This window comes from Thermobia domestica, chromosome 9 (assembly GCF_964235325.1).
Source record: "Thermobia domestica chromosome 9, izTheDome1.hap1.1, whole genome shotgun sequence".
Classification (NCBI taxonomy): Eukaryota; Metazoa; Arthropoda; class Insecta; order Zygentoma; family Lepismatidae; genus Thermobia; species Thermobia domestica.
This window is the reverse complement of record NC_137462.1, coordinates 4,968,888-4,991,660: the sequence shown is the minus strand read 5'-3', so window position 1 is coordinate 4,991,660 and position 22,773 is coordinate 4,968,888. Positions and strand designations below refer to the sequence as shown.

General features: G+C 40.1%; 1 protein-coding gene across 3 annotated transcripts in view; it reads left to right on the top strand.

Annotated features, from left to right (window-relative positions):
* LOC145694354 (uncharacterized) overlaps window positions 1-22,773 on the top strand; it is a 105,508-nt gene that overhangs the window by 40,782 nt on the left and 41,953 nt on the right. For all 3 annotated transcript variants that reach the window (XM_081770489.1, XM_081770491.1, XM_081770490.1), the window contains exons 7-11: window positions 2,190-2,324; window positions 4,507-4,574; window positions 7,145-7,258; window positions 15,153-15,352; window positions 21,004-21,115. In XM_081770489.1, coding sequence (XP_081626615.1) covers window positions 2,190-2,324; window positions 4,507-4,574; window positions 7,145-7,258; window positions 15,153-15,352; window positions 21,004-21,115 — 629 coding nt within the window. The remainder of the gene's footprint in view (window positions 1-2,189; window positions 2,325-4,506; window positions 4,575-7,144; window positions 7,259-15,152; window positions 15,353-21,003; window positions 21,116-22,773) is intronic.

The following is a 22,773-nucleotide window of genomic DNA, read 5'->3' as shown; positions in this document are numbered from 1 at the left end:
CTTTAGAAATAATAATAATAATAATAATAATAATAATAATAATAATAATAATAATAATAATAATAATAATAATAATAATAATAAATCGATTGTTTTGTTGATTGGAGTTTCACGGTTCGTATTACCACCAAGACTGTATGAGACAGGCTTCGAGGCAAGTACATTCACGTTACAGAAAATTCAGAAATTATGACGCTAGAAATTAATACGTTAACCATTCATCAACAATTGAATATGGGCCATGTTATTGGCAATTGCTCTCTATAGGTTGTAATGCCGAGGAAGGAAGATCCGACAACAATAATGTGATCATAAAGTTTATTAGATTGAAGTAAAGAATATGTTTTAAACATAAAAAAAAAATAAAGTGTTATCTATTGACATGTTTTACAACGAATAACTTTTGATTCAATTTCTTACTGCTAATAACTTATACAGTTTTTTTTTCTCTGCCATCTTCGTCGGATCCTTACGATACGTAGGGAAATTTGAAGTATTACAGGAGATTAAAAAAAAAAAAATGAAAGGAAGACATTATCTATCTATCTATATCTGCCTAACTACGATGATTATTTCCTCTGCCGCATTTGTCAGACTCTTAGAATAGATAACGAAATTTGAGATATTGAAGAAGGTAAAAATTTTATGAAAGGAAGACATTATTTTTCTATATAACTTCGGCGACTATTTTCTTTACCGCCTTCGTCAGACCTTTAGGATAGATAGAGAAGTTTGAGATATTACAGAAGGTTAAAAGTTTATGAAAAGAAGACTTTATGTAAAGCTACCTAACTTCTACAACGAAACTTTTCTCTGCCCTCTTCCTCAAATTCTTAGGATAGATAAAGAAATTTAAGGTATTACAGAAGGGAAAACTAGTCCATCTAACTTCAACGACTATTTCATTTGTCGCCTTCGTCAGATTCTTAAGATAGGGAAATTGAGGTATTACAGAAGGGAAAAATTTATGAAAGGAAGACATTATCTCTCTGTCTAACTTCGACACTTATTTTCTCTGCTGCCTTCGTCAGACCCTTATGATAGATTGGGAAATTCGAGATATTACATTAGGAAAAGTTTTATAAAAAGGAAGAATTATCTAATTATCTGACTTCGACGACTATTCTCACTTTTGCCTTCGTCAGACCCTTAGGATAGAGAGGGAAGTTTGAGATGTTACAGAAGGTAAAAATTTATGAAAGGAAAACATTATCTATCTATCTGACTTCGACGATAGGAAATTTGAGGTATTATAAAAAGTGAAAATTTATGAAAAGAAGGCATTATCTATCTTTCTTAGACGATTATTTTTTCTCCTGCCTTTATCAGACCACTAAGGATACAAAGGGAAATCTGAGATATTTCAGAAGGTAAAAATTTACGAAAAGAAGACATAAAATTATAGCATGTGCGTTGTTTCTTGTTTCTCCACTTACCTGTACTTCATTCAATTGTAATCAGTGTTGCCACATTATAGGCTCTAGCATAACTAAACCATGACATCGTAAATGACCATTTTTGTGTGTGTGTGTGATAAATTACCAGTATGTAAGCCATTATTTGTTATTAAATCTCTCTATAATTATACTCCATTCTTAGTGAAATTAGCTGTGTGCATATTGAGAGCTAGATTTCTGGTGGTGTACGATTCAAATGTCGTAGTCAACAGTTATTTATATTGAATATTGTCAATTAAATTGTGTTTATGCTGAAGTAAATGCTCTGATACTTGCGATTTAAAATATCTTTAAAATACTATACTCGGGAACAGTGAGATCGTAATTCATCTCTGTTTTGTATTTGAATTTGTTCCAATTGTGTCCGTTCCTGTAGACTCAAATACTGCTTTCTGCTGTTGTTTACTCAATATGGATTTATTTGTTTAAATTAAATACAATTAGTCCAGTTTACGCAAGTCGTCGAAATCATTACAAATAAAATTGTGAATAGAACAGAAGAGATGAGCTTATATTTCTTGTTTCAGTTAATATTTTTCTTTCTTTTATTTGACTCAAAGATAGTGAAGCTTGTGTAAATAATCGTGGAGTTTAACCTCAGTGTCCTGATATAGTAGCAAAGAAGCCAATGGAACAAAGTATCGTAATTGAAAACAATATTCCCTTACTACAGTAATATCTTCAAACAACTTATAAATTATTCATTTTCAATGTATGGCTTTATTTCCGCAGATTGTTCGGAGTGGAAGCTGGTTCTCCCATTTCAATCAGTGAATTTCTAGCAGCGGTTGGCCAGTTGAAGTTTCGAGGTACTTCAATGCTTCTACGATCTCCCAGTCCTGTTATTAAGCATATATTAAAAACACGGTGAGTAATGATATGTGATACATGTTTGAAATACTTTAGTTCTCTCAAATAAATCTTTGATCGCACACTTTGCATTCATGAGATCACGAGTGTTAATATCTTATTCTCTCTCTCTCTCTCTTTTTTAAAAATTTTTTTCTATTATGTACGAGATCTGTAAATAAAGTAATGAAACTAGTTAGAACTCAGAAATCGACAACACTGCACGTCTTGTCCCACCTTCTCCACCATAACGCTGGGGGCACGGTGGCTCAGTGGTACAGTGCTTATCTCTGGTGACTGGAGATCCTGGTTCGATCCCCGACCAAGTAAGTTTGTGGTGGACAACATCGTGCCCGTGGTTTTCTCGGGTACTCCCATTTCCTCCCACTTTATCACTCCACCAATGCTTTCATCACTCATTTGCCTTAATCATTCATTTGTTTCCCTTAGCCTAAAGGGAATAAACGTGGGACGTTAAACTAAAGGTTTAATTCTTTTTTCCACCACAACGCTTACGCGTCAACATTTCATTAAGCTTCAGTTGGTTGGTTTTGATTTTAACGTCCCTTTCAGCAGCGAGGCTATATGAGATGGGACCTACTGATTAACGTGGAATCCGAACCACATGAGCTTTCGCCGGGTCTCCCACGTCTCCTTAAGGTTCAGTGTGAGACAAGTCCGTCGTGTTAACAGTTGAAGTTGGAGATCTCGTGTTGTGAAGTAAGTTGGTTGTATCGCGTGTTAGGACGAGCCACTGAAAAAGCAAAATTACGAGCAACGTTGTACTATGAAGTTCTATTTCAAACTTGGATATAGTGCGACGGATACTAAGCAAAAAATCAAACAGCTCTACGGCAATGCTGCTTTGTCGCAATCCTGTATATATATATGCACACAAGAGTATATAGTCGTGATGTCGTGGACGATGTGTTGCCAGTCGACAGAATACGTTTCATATTACACACTATTCATCTAAATTAGTTATTCGTAGATTCATATTCATTTTGTCACCACTAATTGCAATAATATACCATCAAATTGTCGCTTTATTCATCTAAATCGTATTTCATCTCATTTCGTAATCGTTTGCATTGATCAGCAGTGGCGTATTTAGGGCTTCAAGCCCTCCTCCCCGAAAATAAATTTGTTAGTTTTTCGCATTCCACGTACAACAATAATCTTTCTTACTATTTCTAAGAATTTCATTGACTTTCCATTTTCTTATGCTCTTTGTTCAGAAATAATATTGTATTTGTCAAATTTCGTTCCATATAAAAACTGCGTTATTTTTCTTTCTTTCGTCCATTTTACTCTTCTGTTTTTTCTTAGTTGTTACTTAAATGTTTTAATTAAAGAAAATCTAGGAAGGGGGGGGGGATAAATAGTCCGGGAAATTAGGTAGGCCAAGAGGATGCTTCCTTTTTTTCTATGAATTGAATAAAAGGTTAGATTCACTGCTAAATTTTTGTGTGTATAATATCACTTAAGATTCACCAGTCTGCAATTCTTGCCATTAAAACTTCAATTTATGCATAAATTGAAATATATTTAATTCTCAAATTCAGGTGGGCAATTGCCTCCACTGTACCCCGTGTTGTGTATACTCCTTTCTAAATAAAATCTTAAATATACCACTGTTCATCAGTATACCTTAATTATTCCATTCACTGTCTCTGCATATCATAGCATTTCAATAATAAGTTTAGATATCGCTTATAATCAAATATTTCCGTAGGAAAAGCTTTTAACTACTTCAAAACTTGCACTACTCGTGAATGTCTAACCAGATGTTTAAGTGTGAGTTACTCCTCGTCTCTATTGTGCAAATAACATTGAAAGAAATATCCGTGTACGATATTTCAGAGCATAATTTGATCTTTTGCTAGGTTATACGCAGCATTATTGCTGGTACAGTAGCCACCATTTATAGACTATAAAGAGGTGGCACGAGTTAGTATGAATTAAGAGCTTCGATTTAACATAGGATTAACACTTTTCATTAGATATCTCAGATCTATGAATTTTTCTAGTAATACTTAGCTAAAAGAGTTAACCAGAAAAGTGTAATATATATATGTATTCAGTTTTGTATTACCTGTTAATGTTGTTCATCCTTGTTTCGTTGACACTAGTACAAAATTATTAATTATTGTTTATGTTGTTGGGATAGCTAATACTAACTTGTTGCTTCTATCTTTAGCTCCCCAGCATCCAGGAGAGGCTCTATGCAGCAGAATTACATGAACGTAGATAACGCTGAGGGGACAGGTATGTTTTAGAAGTATCTTATACTTGTTGGCTGAATACTCTAATTTATGACAACGTTTCGTTCTTCTAGTTTACTCTGATGTGTAAAGATAGAATACAATAAAGTATTTTATTGTAAAGCTTTACAAGCAGGAGACAATATATATAAACTCGGGGCCATGGATAAATGTCCATTTTTCCTGGAAGAGGAAAAACTTTTCTCAACCCCCTGTGGCTTAGCAACTGCAGACTTCATTGGAGGTCGCGAAGGAGTCAATGGTGCTAGGTTTTTAAACAGGATGACTTTGTTTCTCTCTGTTTCAAGGTTTCCATTCCAGATCGTCATATGGGACAGCAAAAGTAAAAACTGATTTTTTAGTTCAACCTGGACACCAACTTGTATTATGTTGGTATCCGGAAGTTTTCGATAAAGTGACATCTTTATTTATTGCCCAGAAAAGATCTATACGGCAAAATAAGCTAACGAAGAATCTCATTTTTTGAACGGATCCTATTTTCTTCCGGATGACATTTAAAAAAAGGTAAAAAAAAAAAAGTGTGGAAAGGGGGTACATTGCGTCTAAAAGAGAAAATATTTATTCTGAATTTCTGCAAGAAACTTACTTTTGGTGCTATAGTTTACAATTTAAGGCAGGTAGTATGGTTATTTTCCTTTTTTTTTGCTTTGGGTTCTATAATTTTCCGGTTTTTGTAAGCTGTAGTAAACGAATCATTTTTTTTTTTTAAAGTTTATATATAAAGAAAGAAAGAAAAAGACAGTATGGCATATATCTTCATCCACGAATGAGCGGCAACACACATAAATAGGTTAACATTTAAAACCTTTCTTTTTTTTTTTTGCATTGTTTTCAACATTAAAGAAACGAAAAGAAAGAAGTGAAAATCTTAACTTAGAATGCTTTTGTCAAAAAACTTCGTTTCTTATAGAACGCTTCAGTTTATTGTTTATGACGATTTTCTCAATGGCTTTCTGTAGAAGAAGAAAGAACATACGGTGTCCACACATTTTCAAGAAAAAATGTGACAACCTTGTCCCTCAATACGTGCAGAAAACTTTTGTCGTCACTTGTGATTATGCTTGCGGAAGGGACTGTCTCTTACGAAGGGTATGGGTAAAGGACGTTTATCGGTGACAGCTACTTTATATATATATATATATATATATATATAAAGTAGCGGCCACCGATAAACGTCGACACTTATCCAACACATTACCCACTTTCATCATGCTCCCACCGCATAACCGAGAGAGGTTACGTATTTACATTATCACCGTCTGCTCAGTTTACTGTACATTGCTGTTCTGGTGCTCCTCACGTAGTACAGAGTTTTCCACAACACAACACCACCACCAACGCAGACTTTTGACATATTTCCAACTCCAGGAGTTTTTTTATTATTTTGATATATATATATATATATATATATATATATATATATATATATATATATATATATCTTTCTAAGGAATTGCCTTTCGAAGCTAATGGACACAGGTTCTACAGCAAATATTAGGAGACACGGTCACCTCTCAACATTCAGGACGGAGGAAATGTTACAAGTGGTTCAGAAAATGTTCACTTGAAACCCTCAGAAATCGCAAAAACATGCATCTCGGCTGAAGGAATTCCACTCCCTTCCGCTAAGGCTCTCTCTGTTAACAACAGCTCTAAGTGAACTTTGTGGTGGACAAACACCGTGTGCGTGGGTGTCCTCGGAGTTCTCACGTTTCCTCCCACTTTCTTCATTCCATCATTTCATTCATTTCTCATCCTCACCGTCTCCTTTAGCCTCGCTGGCATAAACGTGGAACAGGTAACTCAAAGATTTGATTTCTTAACAACAGCTGAACGCATATTGGATCAACGGATGAGTGTGTCGACGGTGTGAACTTTAGTTGACATTTTTGCCACGGCTCAAGATATTTTGGCAGCACTATAGCAGTTACCAAACGCTAGTGCGAGAAATTTCCCTTTACTTTTTGACTTCTCGTATATAATCATGGTTCCTATTAAGGTGAAACTGACATTGAAGTGTAACATTATCTTATCTATTCATTAGGGTTGTAGGAAGATCTGATGGTGATACATATATTGGTCAATAAATGTCATCAGGCTCAACAAATGACATGTTTGAGGTTATATATTCGTGCGTCATTTGAGAAAATCAAGTAAAACGAATTTGTTTATAAATCTATAAATTGATGTACGTGAATGACGCTTCCTATTAAGGTGAAACTGAGACTAAAGTGTACCATCATCTAGCTATTCGTGATGGTACTAGAAAGATCCAATAATAATTCATATATCAGTCATAGGTGATATCAATGAAAACATAATAACATGTTTGAGGAGAAGTTAAATTTCTTTAGCCCTAAAAAGTACATGATTCGTTGCCAGTATTGATTGGTAAGTTTATTCTGCTGGAAAATATTTATTTATCTTAAAAAAAAAAAAAAAAAAGTTAACTAGCAGGTTGTATCTATCGTTATGTACGTTCTCCTAAAAGATACAAACATACTGCTTTGAATATAGTGAGTGAGAGTTTTTTTTTTTTTTCTGAATTTTTAGTGGTGAATGCAAAGCTGCTTAAACCAGAAGATGATTATGAGTTAGCCACGCATTCGGTGAAAGTAAAGAAGAGTGGGACACTTATTGACGCCAGTTCGTTGTGGGATATGGAAGGTAAGGTTCTTGTGTTTATTTGTGTCACATTTATTTCTGTTGGATTTCATCATAGGATTTATTGCATTTATTACAAGTGACCTAACCAATAATCAAAGCCCTATAAATACAATGGATAAAAGGCAGTTAATAACAGTTACAGTTGGATAAACGTGGAGAAGATGTAAAGAGAAAATTCTGAAAATTTTAGGTTTACCTTCCTTCATAGACTTTAAATAAAATTCAGTGAAGTTTTGGATCAAAAGATCCAACATATTTCAATCAAAAATGTTCTTGTAGGTCTTATATCTGGAGAACTAAATATAGTGTAGCCAAACCCAAACTATCACTTAACTCAGTATGATGTGCTTATTCCGTAGAAAATACAAAAACTCGATTTAGGGGCCGTTCAAAAATTTTGTGACCCGTAATTCAATTATGGCCCAAAAAATACTCGTATTTTCATTTTTACATCTTCAACTACATATCCAGACTCAATCATTATTTTTGAAAGATAACAACTACCTTCTATGAGTCATTCATTGCGTCACAAATTTATGATCACCCATTATCATTCTAGTCTATATACACATAATTTTCGTATGCATTTCGTTCCACTCATCCAGACTTCATCAATACAGAAATAGGTTCACGTTTAAGGAAAAGAAATAGAACGACCGCTAGGGGTGCTGTAACCGCGTGGTGAGAAAGCAAAGTAGAACACTCAGAAGGTAGATGTGTGGAGAAGACGCTAGCAGACAGTGAAGTGCGCCGAGCGTATAAAGTCATTCCACTCTGGGAGGGATACATCTCATCACTTTCCGACAGCTACAGTGAAATTGCGAAACAGTGTTTCAGGAAGGTTTTCGCCATTTCCAAGAAAGGGATTGCCAATGTAGCACCTTCAGAGGAGGTAGATGTTGTTTTCCATAGCAGCAAGAAAACAACATCCCCATCTCAAACGGACAATGGATGTGATTCGACAAGTGCAACAGATGGTCACATAGGAGAATCCACCGACGCAAAAAAAAAAAAAAAAAAAAAAAAAGCTAGGACAGTGGGGAGTTCGGAAACAACTGTGCAGAGGATAATGCCCCAAGATTTACGACTTAAAGTAAAAGTTAAGCCACGTGCTCACACACTCACTGCCAGACATATCCATGAATGCAGGGTACTTTACAGATGGCTTTATGAACGGTATTTTGTAAGTGACAAGTGCAAATGTATGGTAACCTTAGATTAGGTCTGTATCTATTTGTCAACTTCCACGCGGGTCCGAGCCATGTACTATCATCTAAAGGATGCTAAGAACCGAGCAAATGGGGTTCGTACTTGCCACGAAAGTTTTCCCCGGGGGCTTCATGATGGTTGCCGTTTTTTTTGTCACAAAGGGAAACTTCAAATGCATCAAGTTCAGCATAATGTGAAAATGGCTATTAAGAGCATGTTGTGGAGCCATTATACCTACGGAAAATTCCTTTGTTGTGTGGTGCTCAGGTTTCAAAGGTTTTGATTCGTCACGACAAAGCATTCAGCCATACGGCTCGTACAACTCAGTATGAAGCATACATGGCCCGCCAAGCGCGTGACACTGGTATCCGTGCTATCCCATATTTCGATATTCGTGTCAAGCCCCCCGATGCTGCACCAATGAACTTTTGTGCCTTTGAGTTGTTGAAGCGAACTGCTCCCACCCGTCGTCCGCGCACATTGCAAGGGTTGTGGAAAGTTTGGAAGAATGAATGTTAAAAACTACATCAGATGTCTTTCAATAGAATTTTCCTTCATTGGAAACTCCACTGTCAGGCTATTGCCTACAGCCAGGGTAGGCATATAGAACACAACTGCTGGTGGAAACTTGCTTTATACGCCGTAGGATGGGTGTTCCAAAATCGTTTCCACAAACGTGGACCTATACATGTTCGAAACCTCGAAAACTGCCACATCATTTCTAATTGAATTCAATTCATTCTCAGTTGTTTTATTTTCGAGGACACATAATAACTCCAAATCAAGGACATAATCATGAAAATACGCATGGCGCAATCTTACATCAACACTTTTACTAGATATTTATAGAGCCTTTCTGTTTCAAGTATGCCCTCGGAAAATATGTGAAACATACTACGGCCCCACCCGTGCCCCTCTTACGGAGGAAACCATCCGTTTGCTTTGGGGAAAGAAGCAAATGGTTTCGGCTCTGTTGCCAATTTGTCATTTAGTCCTTTGGTCTTGGCGAGTGAAGATCTTACGCTACTTAGAATGGCTAACGAGACAGTGTTCAGCGGAGCCCGTGAATATGACAATCCTGTCTGCACCAAACTATTGAAAGATCTCGACCAAAGCAACTTGTTCCTTCTCTTTAGTGGGAGATAGGGAAAAACACACATCGACAGCAGCGCCAGAAGGGGCACACTTGATACAGAAAGGCTCTAGCGATTGATCAGTATCTTTAAAGCAGAGAAATCCTTAATTTAGATAGCTTTATAGGATGTGTCTTTAATGATGGGACAAACTTCAAACTTAAGGGATGATGGAGAATGACAAAAGAAGTGATTTAAGATATCAAGTTGTTATCCAAAAATGCGTTAGTTCTGAGTTATAACCCCCCGAAAATTTACCAAAATAGAACAAAAATGAATAGAACTAGAGAACGAATTGTCGGAGAAAGGTCGGGCCAAAGAAAATAGTGCATTATTTGACCTGGAGATTCGATTCATGTACAAATCAAGGAGGAACAGTGGCGGCGCAAGAGGGGGCTCATATGACAGTACATGTTGGGATTGGAAACATTGAGTAAAACTTACCGCGAAGATGGAAAAGGACACAGAAAGCAATTCGAGAGACGGATCCCCATTTCGGAAACACAGCAATCCCGAGCTATAGCCAGCCGAAACTGCGATTGACTAATACAAACGAGCGAGAACGAGAGAACGAATTGTCGGAGAAAGGTCGGGTCAAAGGAAATAGTGCATTATTAGACCTGGAGATTCGATTCATGTATAAATCGATGAGAAACAGTGGCGGCGTAAGGGCATGTACTAGACTTGGCGGCCACTAGCCACAAGAGAGCTCCTATACCGTAGAGCTCGAACCTTGTTGACATGCAAACATTGCCTTTTAATATCATTCTTGATGCATCGTGGTTGCGTGGTAAAGCACTCAGATCTGAATTCAGGAGTCCTGAAGTCGATCCCAAACCATGTAAGTTTTCTTGTTTGACGACATCATTTACTGGTGTCACCGGGTTTTTTCTAGTTTCGTATTTCACCAATTGTAAATATCAGCAGACCTGCCTGCAATAGCCTCAAGTTACGCTTTGTTCCTCTTTTGCGACGCTGTGGCAAATACAGGTACAATGCTCCACACGCGATCTTGCATAAATCTTTTCTTGAAAGCCCTATTTAGTAACCCACAACAAAACACGTTTCGTCTTGTCAAAAGCATCATTCGACACCTATCCTTGCTTGAATATAATACGCTACCTACGTTGTTTGCAGCACACCAACAGAGGAAACAACAAGAGTCTCTGTAGCCGTACGCCCGCTGTATTACAATACTCGGAGGTGATTTGCGTCATCGTTTGGCAGGCGAGTGTTTCGTTCACTAAACTGAAGAAGGCGTGTTTCTATTCGTGGGTGGTCTGTCAGTGTTGTTAGGTAGTGGAGAATTTATTTGTGTTTTAATTAAGTTCCCGAAACTACTAGTAATTAATAATAAATGTCGACAGTACTATCTCTTCCACCGTCAATCTTTATTTGGCTTATACCACAGTCACAAACCACTATAATTAAACAGGAACCTTCCTATTCCTCAAAATATCCTAATAACGTAAGCCACCCGTGGTCTTACATTAAACCTTATATACAAGGGTTGGATTTTTTAGTAATTGCAACACTGCTATACATATACTCGGGAACAAAGCTATCCATTATAATTCATACCAGCGGTAGGTTAGATGCCGATCCTCCCTCAGAGCACATGAACTCGTCTGCCTTCCCCTCCATGCGCGCGCAGCGCCAGCAGTTGAAAAGTAGTTCTGAGTGAGTGCTCGTGGACTACAGTCACGCTGCGTGAGTGCTCGCGGAAAACAGTCATATTTACGAAGCAAGATCAGAGGAGCTGGTTGAAAATTGAATGCGCTAGAGGTAGGAATGTGAAACAGTGCTACGAAAGATTGCAAGATGTTTGCGGTGCAAATGCATTACCATACTGTACAGTAGCAAAGTGTGTTAAAGCCTTTAATGACGGACGACACAATGCCACAAACATGCCTCGCTCCCGCCATCCTGTAAGTGAAGAAGATGTGCAGAACGTAAATGCGTTAGTGCTAGCGGATCGGAACGCTACGATTCGTCAATTGGCCAACGATACAGAACTAGCGCATTCGACTGCGCTGAATATTCTGAAGAAGAACCTGGGATTGCGTAAAATCGCTTCAAGGTGGGTTCCACATGATCTGAGTGAACAACACAAGTGGCTCGGACACACTTGGAGTGGTATTAACGTGAAGGTGATGCCTTCTTACGGCGGATCATTGATATTGATGAGACCTGGGCCAGAGCGTATGAACCACAGCTGAAACGCCATTCAAACGAGTGGCGTCATCCTGAGTCACCGAGTAAAACAACAGTTCGGAATACCCCAACCAATGTGAAAGCTATGCTCATTATTGCATACGACTGGGATGGTGTAATCATAAACCATACCCTCTCTCAAGGACACACCGTTAATGCAGAGTACTAATGCAAATTTTTGCAAAACAATCTGCGAGCAGCTGTAGGATGAAAACGACGCACTTCCTGACGAACACACCCATCATTCTGCATGACAATGCAAGGGCACATTCAGCAGGTGCTGTCACTGATTTGTTGCAACGTTGGGGCTGGGAAATGCTGTATCACCCCTCGTATTCTCCAGATTTAAGTCCCTGCGACTGCTACCTCTTCCCGAAGATGAAGGAACCATTTTGTGGGACACGCTTCCGTACAGTTGATGATCTCTTCCGGGCCACCGACTGCTCCATACGCACTATCCAGAGATTAGGCACTGCCAGCGGAATCCAGCGGCTTCCACATCGCTGGGAACACTTAAAACTTCGAACCTTGTAAGTACTCTACTTCTCAAGATATACCGTTGTTGCCATTACTAAAAATCCAACCCTTGTATATCAGTTGTCACTCTTGGCTAATTTATCTAAATATTAATATATTTAGCCACTTCTGGGTCCAATTCCACAACTCAATTACACGTATAAACAATCACATAGTTACGCTCTTCATTTCTAATTTCGTTGTAAACTTAATTACATTCTTTTGTTTACACAATCTATATACTAACTTTTTAACAATTTTCACTCCCAACAAGTATCTGTATTTGTGCGTTGTCTGTGCTCTTGGTTGGTAGCGGGATTGAAATGGAAGTTCACGTTTGAAGAACTTGCAAATATGGTGTTTGTGTACGGGCTAGCTAATGGAAGCAGTCGTCCAGCTGCAAGATTGTATCACAACAGGTATCCAGACAGGCGACATCCAAAGTACTCCATGTTTCCGAGGCTATTTCGGCGTTTACGGGAAACTGGACACTTGCGCCCATTACATCACGATCGCGGAAGAAGACAAACAACCAGGATTCCAGACCTTGAAAAAAGGGTTCTTGATCGTGTGACAGAATAACCTTCAATAAGCATTAGAGCATTAGCACATGAATTGGGGGTTGATCATAGTACTGTTTGGAGAGTACTCCGTGAACAACAGCTACAGCCTTATCATCCACAGAAAGTTCAAGACCTGCATCCTACAAACTTCGCACCCCGTATGGTGTTTAGTGAATGGCTAGTGCAGCATTTGCACAACCCGCAGTTTTATGCCGCGATACTCTTCACAGATGAAACCTGTTTTACGAGAGAGGGTGTATTCAATAGCCGGAATAGTCATGTGTGAGCCGACAAAAATCCCCATGCTACGATTTTGCATGGACATCAACAGAGATTTGGGGTAAATATCTGGGCAGGCAACGTCGGTGACAAGCTTATAGGACCATATCTCGTACCGCCTCGCTTAACTGCGTGTACGAATTGATCGTGTAAGAAACACTCCCTGAATTAGTAGAAGATGTACCTCTTGATTCTCGTCAACGTATGTAGGTTCAGCATGACGGTGCTCCAGCACACTTTGGAGTAGCTGCTCGCCAGTGCCTTGACTATTCCTTCCCGCATAAGTAGATCGGAAGGGGAGGTCCTATTTCTTGGCCAGCATGATCCCCTGATCTGAACCCAATTAATATCTTCTTGTGGGGTTATATAAAATCTCTCGTCTGCGACACACCTGTACAGAACGAAGAAACCCTCCATGCACCTTATCCTCGCTGACTGTGATATCATTAGCATGAAACCAGGTATCTTCGAGAGGATGACACAAAACTTATTACGGCAATGCAATGTCTTCATCGAAACCAGGGGACGCCATTTTGAGCATCTGCTGTGAATGTAAGTACATTTGCTCTTCCTACCAGTATAATTTTCAGTCTTGTCTAGCCTTAGTATGTGTCGTCCGCCATTACCATACACACACTGTACGATTGTTGCACCCGACCTCCTACGTCACTCCGTTACCGTTTATGCCATACGTATTTCTTGCTCCAAGGATCCTGCTTCCTAAGATCGCTTCCAACATTCGGTGATATCCGGACTTTGAGATCCTACATTCTGCCATACCCCTATCAACTGCCACAATTTATACTGCTTTCGTGACGCCGGGAAATCGCCTCCTATTTTGTTACGGCCTCTTGAATTACTGTCAATTCTTCTTGGCCCTTTTCCCAACGATAGTAATACAGTACATTTCTCTGATTCTTCTCTAGCACCGCCACTGTTCCTAATCAATTTCTACATGAATCGAATCTCCAGGTCCAATAATGCACTATTTCCTTTGACCCGATCTTTCTCCGACAATTCGTTCTCTCGTTCTCGCTCGTTTGTATTAGTCAATCGCAGTTTCGGCTGGCTATAGCTCGGGATTGCTGTGTTTCCGAAATGGGGATCCGTCTCTCAAATTGCTTTCTGTGTCCTTTTCCATCCTCGCGGTACGTTTTACCCAATGTTTTCGATCCCACCCAGTGCTGTCATATGAACCCCCCTCTTGCACCGCCATTGTTCCTCATCGATTTGCACATGAATCGAATCTCCAGGTCAAATAATGCACTATTTCCTTTGGCCCGACCTTTCTCCGACAATTCGTTCTTTAGTTCATTTTTGTTCTATTTTGGTACATTTTCGGCGGGCTATAGCTCAGAACTAACGCATTTTCGGATAACAACTTCCTAATCAATTATCATACTCCATCATCCCTTGAAGTTTGACCCATTGTTACAGATAACCCCTGTATATATTGTATAACTCACCATATATATCGAGGACGGCAAAACGTGGCGTGTGTATAGGCTAGGAAATTAAACCTTATGAATTAAACTTTAAAATACTTTCAGGTCAATGCTGAAAGGAAATATGAGTATATACTTCTAAATGGGGAATTCTTCCAAGCGTAAGTGCCTAAGCGAAAAATCAGAAAATGGCCATAAAGTAACATTATGTTTTGCCTTGTTCGTATAAATATATTCTCTATGTATTCGAAATAATCTCTTCAAAATAATTCCAGTAGACACCTGAAATGAAATAAACTACTAACACACAAAACCGATGATAGTGTTGCTATCTACAAGTGGTAGAGCATTCGTCCATTAGGCGAGGATACCGAGAGATTCCCCAGTCCAGAGTTTTTTGTTGTTCTAATTTTGGAAATATTATTTTCTTTTTAACGAGATATTAAATATATTTATTTCTTTATTTTTCATATTTCGCTTCTATTTTCTTTTAAGTTGCTTCAACTGGTAATGTTCTATCTTCATTTATTCTCAGGAGTGGGAGCAGTAAGTCGATCATCAAAATTTTCTCCCAAAATGAAATACGACCGTTTAGCGTCATTGGATGCTTTCGATTCCCAGTCACAAGCCAATGAGCTCCTCACAGGGCTTCGTTTCTTTGAACGAGCCATTAGGAAAGAAGCGCTTGAGAAGACTCCGGGGAAAAGACCCAAAAATAATTACGATTGGGGTCAGGTGAGAAGTTAATTTTAAATTCTTGTTGCTATAGGTGTAGTTGACTGTAAGTGAAAGTCTTCTGAGACAAGCAAGCAGACTTCTTTACCTGTTTGTGTAATGCTTTTTATTTTTAAGTATTTGTGCTTTCTTGTGTTATTATTCAGTTCACAATCTTTTGTCGTCGCGAATTCTATCCAGGCATTTAAAGCTTAAGATATATATATATATAATAATCATGCCTGTTGTTCTGTATGGTTGCGAAACTGAAAGTATTTGAGAACAAGATCCTGAGGCGAATATTCGGACCCAAGAGGAACGGGAATGGAAAATGGCGGACAATTTATACCGTTTACCAAACATTGTTAAGAGTTATCAAGTCGAGGAGGCTGAGGTGGGCAGGTCATGTATCTAGAATGGAAGAAAGTAGGAACGCTTTTAAAGTCTTAACAGGAAGACCAATCGGAAAACGACCATTAGGAAGACCTAGGCGCAGGTGGGAGGACAATATTAAAATGGGTCTCTCAGAAATAGGAATACAAAGTAGAAACTTGTTCCGTTTGGCTAAAGACAGAAATCAATGGAGAGCTTTTGTGAACGCAGCATTAACCTCGAGGTTCCATAGGCTATACAGTTAGTTAGTGTGTTCTTGTGTTTGATGCATCGAGTTAACCTAATTTTTAGTCTCACGATACCCATCAACAACATAAGATTAAATCAAGTGAAATCTTTAGCACAAGTCAAAACTGGTGAAGTAGCGGGTGTAAATGAACAGTTGGCATTTTTATTTCATAATCGGAACGTTTTGGCATCAAATGGCATGTTGACTCTTGTAAATATTGTACTTATGCACGTCACCTCTTTTTTGTGTCGAATTAGATTAGACGTAAAATGCCGCAAAAGAACAAAGAGAGTCACAAGCTATCATTAATTAAAATTACCCAGTGAATGAAAAAATGCATTTTAAATTAATGCAGCTTTTAGGTTTATTTTATTTTATTTTTAAATCAATGTAAGCACAATTTAATATGTTTGTAGCTCGAAATTCTTATTCTTAGTCATTTCTTAATGTCATCACATCGAATCCTCTCGAAAGTTACACCAATGTACCAAACGTCTATAAAATATTGTAAAAGTTCTGCTAGTACAGGAGTAGGTAGAGCTAAGTTGATGAAATCAGAGTCCGGAATCGATTCCCATTACCGGTTTATTTATTTAAAAAATCCTCTAATAACAACAGTATTTACAGAAATACTTTAGTACAGTTTTCTCTATTGTGAGATAGAAATTAGGTAGCCCAAGACCGTACGGTCGAGGATAGGTCTCTACAGAGCCCTAAAGCAGGCTAATCAGAGTGGCGTAGGAATCCCCAATGCTCCGAAGCAAGCAATGATGGGGATAAAAAGTCACAGAGCCCCGAAGTATGCTAAGCTAAGAGGAAAGGAATAGCCAAGAGACCCGAAGAAGACTAGAGGCTTTGAGGTCGGGTTCTCCTAGTGCTCCAGGCAAGCAAGAGGAGGGAAACCAATTGAAGACGGATGCCTGTCCGCTGGATGCTGTCCATTATATAGGCGTCCTGGCGGCGGTGGCGCTACTAATCATGTCGTCATGTGACTTGTAGGATGTTCTGGTGGTCTGTCGTCTGCTTCTCGTAGAGACCTGCACGGGCCGGGCTCGGCCCGACGGGCCGGGTTGGGCAGGCCGTCTCTGTTATTTCTTTGGGTCGGGCCGGGCTTGGGCGGGCCGACCTTGATTTCTCTTCAGGTCGGGCCGGGCTGGGGCCGATTAATTGCAATAATTATTGACTTTCGTTAAACGATAATTAGAGTAAAAGCAAACGTTGAAAAAGTGTGCCCGTGAAAAACGTTACAACATGAAACTTTTAAAATTTATCGGAGCCGGGCCGGGCTTGGGCCAAGAATCTTTAAAACCTTATCGGGCCGGGCCGGGCCGAAAATCTTCAAAACTTTTCGGGCCCAGGCTGGGCCGGGGCTAGACATATTCGGGTTAGATTGGGCTCGGGCCGAAAAATTCGGCCCGTGCAGGTCTCTAGCTTCTCGTAGTAATCCCACGTGGTGTGTAATATTTCGACGTGAACACATGTGATGAAGTTTACAAACAGGAGCATGTGACACTGTTTGTACACAGAAGTACGTAGTACATTACAATATACATAATAATTATATTTTCTCTCTCTCTCTCTCTCAAGTCAAGTTACTTTGACGTTACTCATTCTACGCCCCAAAATCTCCAAAAACCATATTAATATTCTTTTTCTCAACGTCTACACATCTCTTACTATTTCAATGACATTCTCCAACTTCTCCATGTTGATCCCTCATCACCACAACAACTATTAAATAAATTCTCTTATGAAAGAGCCAAGTGGTCATTATTCAATCACTTTCTGTCGGCTGATATAGTATTCTCACATTTTACATTTACAACTCCAAAGAGACCCTTGGCTGTAAAAGCAATTGCGTGAATTTATTGTGAGATGTTTTTGAAGAAGTGTTTCACTCAGCTAATCACTTGAACTGAAGGGAGTTACATGATGCTAGCAGCCAGAAAGACCGAGAGAACTGAACTAGATTAATTGTCAGAGTTTTCTTTTTCTGTGTTGTCTTTGATCTAAAGTATTATGAGGATTTTAAGGTTAGTGTGGCGTTTTATTATGCTATTTGTGCGATTGCATTGTTAAATGATACTGCTGAGACTCATCGATTGGATTAGAATTTAACGTCCCTTTCAGCAGCGAGGCCATATGAGACGGACACCTACAGCTTAACGTGGAATCCAAACCACATGAGTTTCTGCCGTGAATCGAATCTGAGTCTACCTGCGTTGAAGACACGTACACTAACCATAGTAATGACGGAACTCTGAGACTGATCGATTGTTAGTGTTTTTGTGTGAATATATTTCCGTTATGCACATACAGATGGTGATCAGAAAAATGGAAACACCTGAACGAAATTGCAACTTACCAAATTAATATGGTGTCGGGCCACCTTTCGCCTTCAGAACAGCCTTGATGCGACGTGGGATGGAGGTATAGAGGTAGTGAATGGTAGCAAGTGGAATTTTACACCATTCCTCGTGCAGGGCATCGGCCAGTTCTGTGAGAGAGGATGGAGGTGGAAATCGTCGCCGGAGTCGTGTTTCCAAGACGGACCACAGATGTGCAATTGTGTTGAGATCTGGGGATTGGGCGGGCCAGGGGAGGTGTTGAACTTCATCCCGATGTTCCTCAAACCACGCTGCAACAACGCCAGCTGTGTGAATGGGTGCATTATCATCCTGGAAGATGGCGTCATTGTCCGGGAACAACATCCGGACCATAGGATGCAAGTGGTCTCCTAAAATTGCGACATAATCGTTGGCAGTGATTCGTCCGGTAAGTGTGACCACAGGACCCAATGAACACCATAATATGGCGGCCCACAGCATCACCGAGCCGCCGCCATGTTTCACGGTTGGGCGGAGACACTGCAGATCATAAGCTTCTTTGGGCGTTCTCCACACATAAACACGGCCCGTGGTTGGGAATAGGATGAAGGATGACTCATACGACCATATCACACGTTTCCAGTCCTCAACGGTCCAAGTTGGATGGTCGCGGCACCATTTGCGGCGTGCGAAAGCGTTATGGTTCCTGATGAGCGGTTTGGCCCGTGCAACACGATCTCGTAAGTTCATGTCATGTAATTCGCGGCGGACTGTGATTGTCGAAACAGGGTGGGGGAGGTGCTGATTGAGTTTCTCCGTCACTTGCTCCGCAGTAGCACGACGGTTCTGCGTGACAATGCGCTTTAATACCCGGCGTGACTTGTCAGTCATGATTTTCTTCCGTAGGCCGTCATCACCTTCGACACTGTCCCACGCGACACACCTAACACAGTAGCCACTGCCGTCACACTCACTCCACATAACCGCGCACCAACAATTTGCCCTCTTTGAAAATCTGAGAGGTCTCCCATTTTACACTACCTCCGTCTGCTGCAGCCACTGGACACTGCTGTTCCACTGCGCCTGACGTAGTATGGAGACCGACCTAACACACCACCACCAGTGGTCCGGCGCTGCGGGCGCCACGACACCACTGCCAACCCATACATCTGACGTGTTGCCAACTACAGATGTTTCCATTTTTCTGATCACCATCTGTATATCTGCTTTGTACTATAGGCTATGTGAATAATATATGTCTCAAGGTTAACAATGAGACACATTGTCTGCGGCAACATTTAGCATGTTTGGGTGTTACATGTATATAATAGACCTTGACCAGTTCTCTTCCAAACATTCGTTCCAATTCTAATTGTTAATATATATATAAAATAACAAATGATAGAAGAAGAAATTCATTGTGATTGATATACAAGTACATACCTTGGCTATTTTTCGAGTAGTCGTCATGAATCTCCAGATATTTCTGGTAGCGTGCCACGAGCTTCCGTATACGTTCTGTGTAAAAATATGCCGCCTGAAAGTACAGCCAGTCGAGAACTCATATCTTGAGCTTTTCACTGTCGTTGAAACACTTCGGTGCAAGCCACTTTTTCAGATGAAGAAAAAGAAAGAAATCGGTGAGGACAAGGTCGGGGCTGTAAGTGGAATGGTTAAATAGTTCCCATCGAAATCTTTGAATTCTCTCAACAGTACGAGCATTGTTGTGAATCAGAATAATTCCAGATTATTGCATTCCTCTCCACCGATTTTAGTGGCACGTCGCAGTTTATTCAATGTTTGACAATACACATCTGCTATAATTGTTTGTCCTGGTTCCAAGAATTTCCTTTTGGTCCCAAACACAGTTCCAATGATCTTGTAAACTGATGGTGTTTGTTTGAATTTCTTCACTTTAGAAAAACGAGAGTGCCGCCATTGCAGTGGCTGCTGCTTCGGCTCCCAAGTAACTTACGATATCTAGATTTCACCCCTGTCATTGTGAGAAAAGAGGTCATCCCTATCCAGGGCCGTGCCGTGGAAAATCAGCGCCCGGGGCGAGAGTATACGACGGCGCCCCCATACATATACTACAAGCAATTTTTCCTATCTTTTTTCCTTTTTTCTCCTGAATTTTTTGCCCTTCTTACTTCGGAGCCCGGGGCCGTCGCCCCGCTCGCCCCCCCCCCTCACGGCACGGCCCTGTCCCTATCTTCCCCCAGCGAGCCAAAAAATCACGTGCAGCTGTCATTCTTTGCTCTTTATAAGCGTCTGTCAACATTTTTTGCACCCATTTCGCACACAGTTTGTGATAACCTAGCCTGTCATTCACAGTTCGATACACTGTTTTCGCAAACACTTCTGGAAACTTTTTGTGGAGTTCGGTTATAGTGAACCGGCGATTGGATCACTCCAGATCGTCCGTCTAATCACTAGGCCTTCTGCTACGCTCATCATGAAGATTTAAACATGCTTCCCGAAACACTCTGCACCGTTCCCTTCCCTTCCTTTCTTGTCGGTTCGTAAATGGTATACAATTCCGCATGGATATCAGCTGCATTCTGTCCGTTGGCGTTCAGAAATCGTATAATGGAAGTCCTTTACATTTGGCGGGATTTGTATTACGGCAGCCGCTTTACCTTACTGCTACTGGCACGTAGGTATGGCCAGTTACCTTTCGTGTGAATATAGATTGAACAGAAGTGTTTTATGTTTATTTCCAGATGGATATGACGGGCTTTGGAAGGTGTACTATCGATATTTGCGCACAAACGAAGAATATCATTATGAAGGAACCAAGGCTAGTCGAAATTCCTGCACCAGCATATATTCTAGGTAGGTCTTAACAGTTCGCGTACTTTTTAGTTTGTATTAATTGAATGGACACCTATTTACTTATTCTGTATGTACAAACAAATAAGAAAGGAATTTTGTAATGATTATTATAGAAGAAAAATGTTACTGTTCTAGTTATGCGTAAGCTTACTGTCTGTATGTTCAGATCAGTATACAGGATGTCTCAAAAGTCCCCTGACATAGGGTAATTCTTGTTATTATCAGAGTTACAACAAAATGTAGAGGGGAAACCGTCTCCAAATAATGTAAATGTTTTCAATCTAAAGTGAAAGAATTTTTTAAATCGGATGAACTGTTTGGGCTGTACACTCTTTATGCGCCCAATGTTAAATGAAAATGCCACGTTGCCATTTACCTGGGCCCACAACATAAGTGAATAAAATTACTGTATTTTACGCTAACGTGTCTATGGCCAGCTCCCATTTCAAACATTCACTTCATTCATTTATGCTGTGAGTCCATATAAATGGCAACGTTGCATTTTCATTTAACACTGGGCGCATAAAGAGTGTACAGCCCAAATAGCTCCTCCGATTAAAAAAAAACCCTTCACTTTAGATTGAAAACATCGTACTTGGAAACGGTTTCCCCTCTTACATTTTGTTGTAACTCTGCTAATAACAGAATCGCCCTATGTCAGGGGACTTTTGAGACACCCATATATGCGAGGCGTTTCGGGTAGTAATGGCGAACTCAATGGGAAATTATAGTTGAAGTGTTCAAGTAGTAATATCAAACTGCTCTGTGCTAGTTCTCGTGCATATATGCAGTGGAGTATGCGAGGGTAGTTTAACTTCTATCGCATTAAAATATGTGTACAAACACCTGAAATTGTATGAACTTTAAGCTTGAATCTCTCCCTCTTCTTGAGGAACGTTTGTGCATGTCACTGCATATATACGAGGGCTGTCTAAAAAGTATCCGACCTTTGGCCAGAAAAATAGTTGCGAATACCTGACAGATTTGGGACCCTAATCCCCTTCAAAGTAGGCCCCTTGTGCTTCCACACACTTAGCACACCGATCCTTCCACTGCTGGAAACACCGCTGGAAGTCTTCTTTTGGAATGTTGTTCAGCTCCGTCGTCGTGTTCCGCATTATGTCTTCTCTACTCTCAAAACGGGATCCCTTCAGAGGCGTCTTCAATTTTGGAAACAACCAGAAGTCACAAGGAGCCAGGTCTGGAGAGTAGGGAGGTTGGCGAATGGTTGTAATTCCATGTTTGGCTAAGAACGTGTGGATCAATTGGGATGAATGTGCTGGGGCGTTGTCATGATGGACGTGCCAGTTCTTCGCTGTCCACATTTCTGGTCTTTTGCGCCGGACTGCGTCACGGAGTCGCCTGAGAACATCTTGATAGTACTCCTTTGTCACTGTTTGTCCTTCCGGTGCGTACTCGTGATGCACAATTCCACGGGCATCGAAGAAAACAGTCAGCAACACCTTGATTTTGCTTCGCACCTGCCGCGCTTTCTTCGGCCTTTGAGAATCGGGATGCTTCCATTGAGACGATTGTTGTTTTGTTTCTGGGTCGTACCCGTACACCCATGACTCATCTCCAGTTATCACGGAATTCAGATACCCAGGATCAGTGTTGGTGGTGTCCAGAATGTCCTGTGCAACGTCAAAACGGGTGTC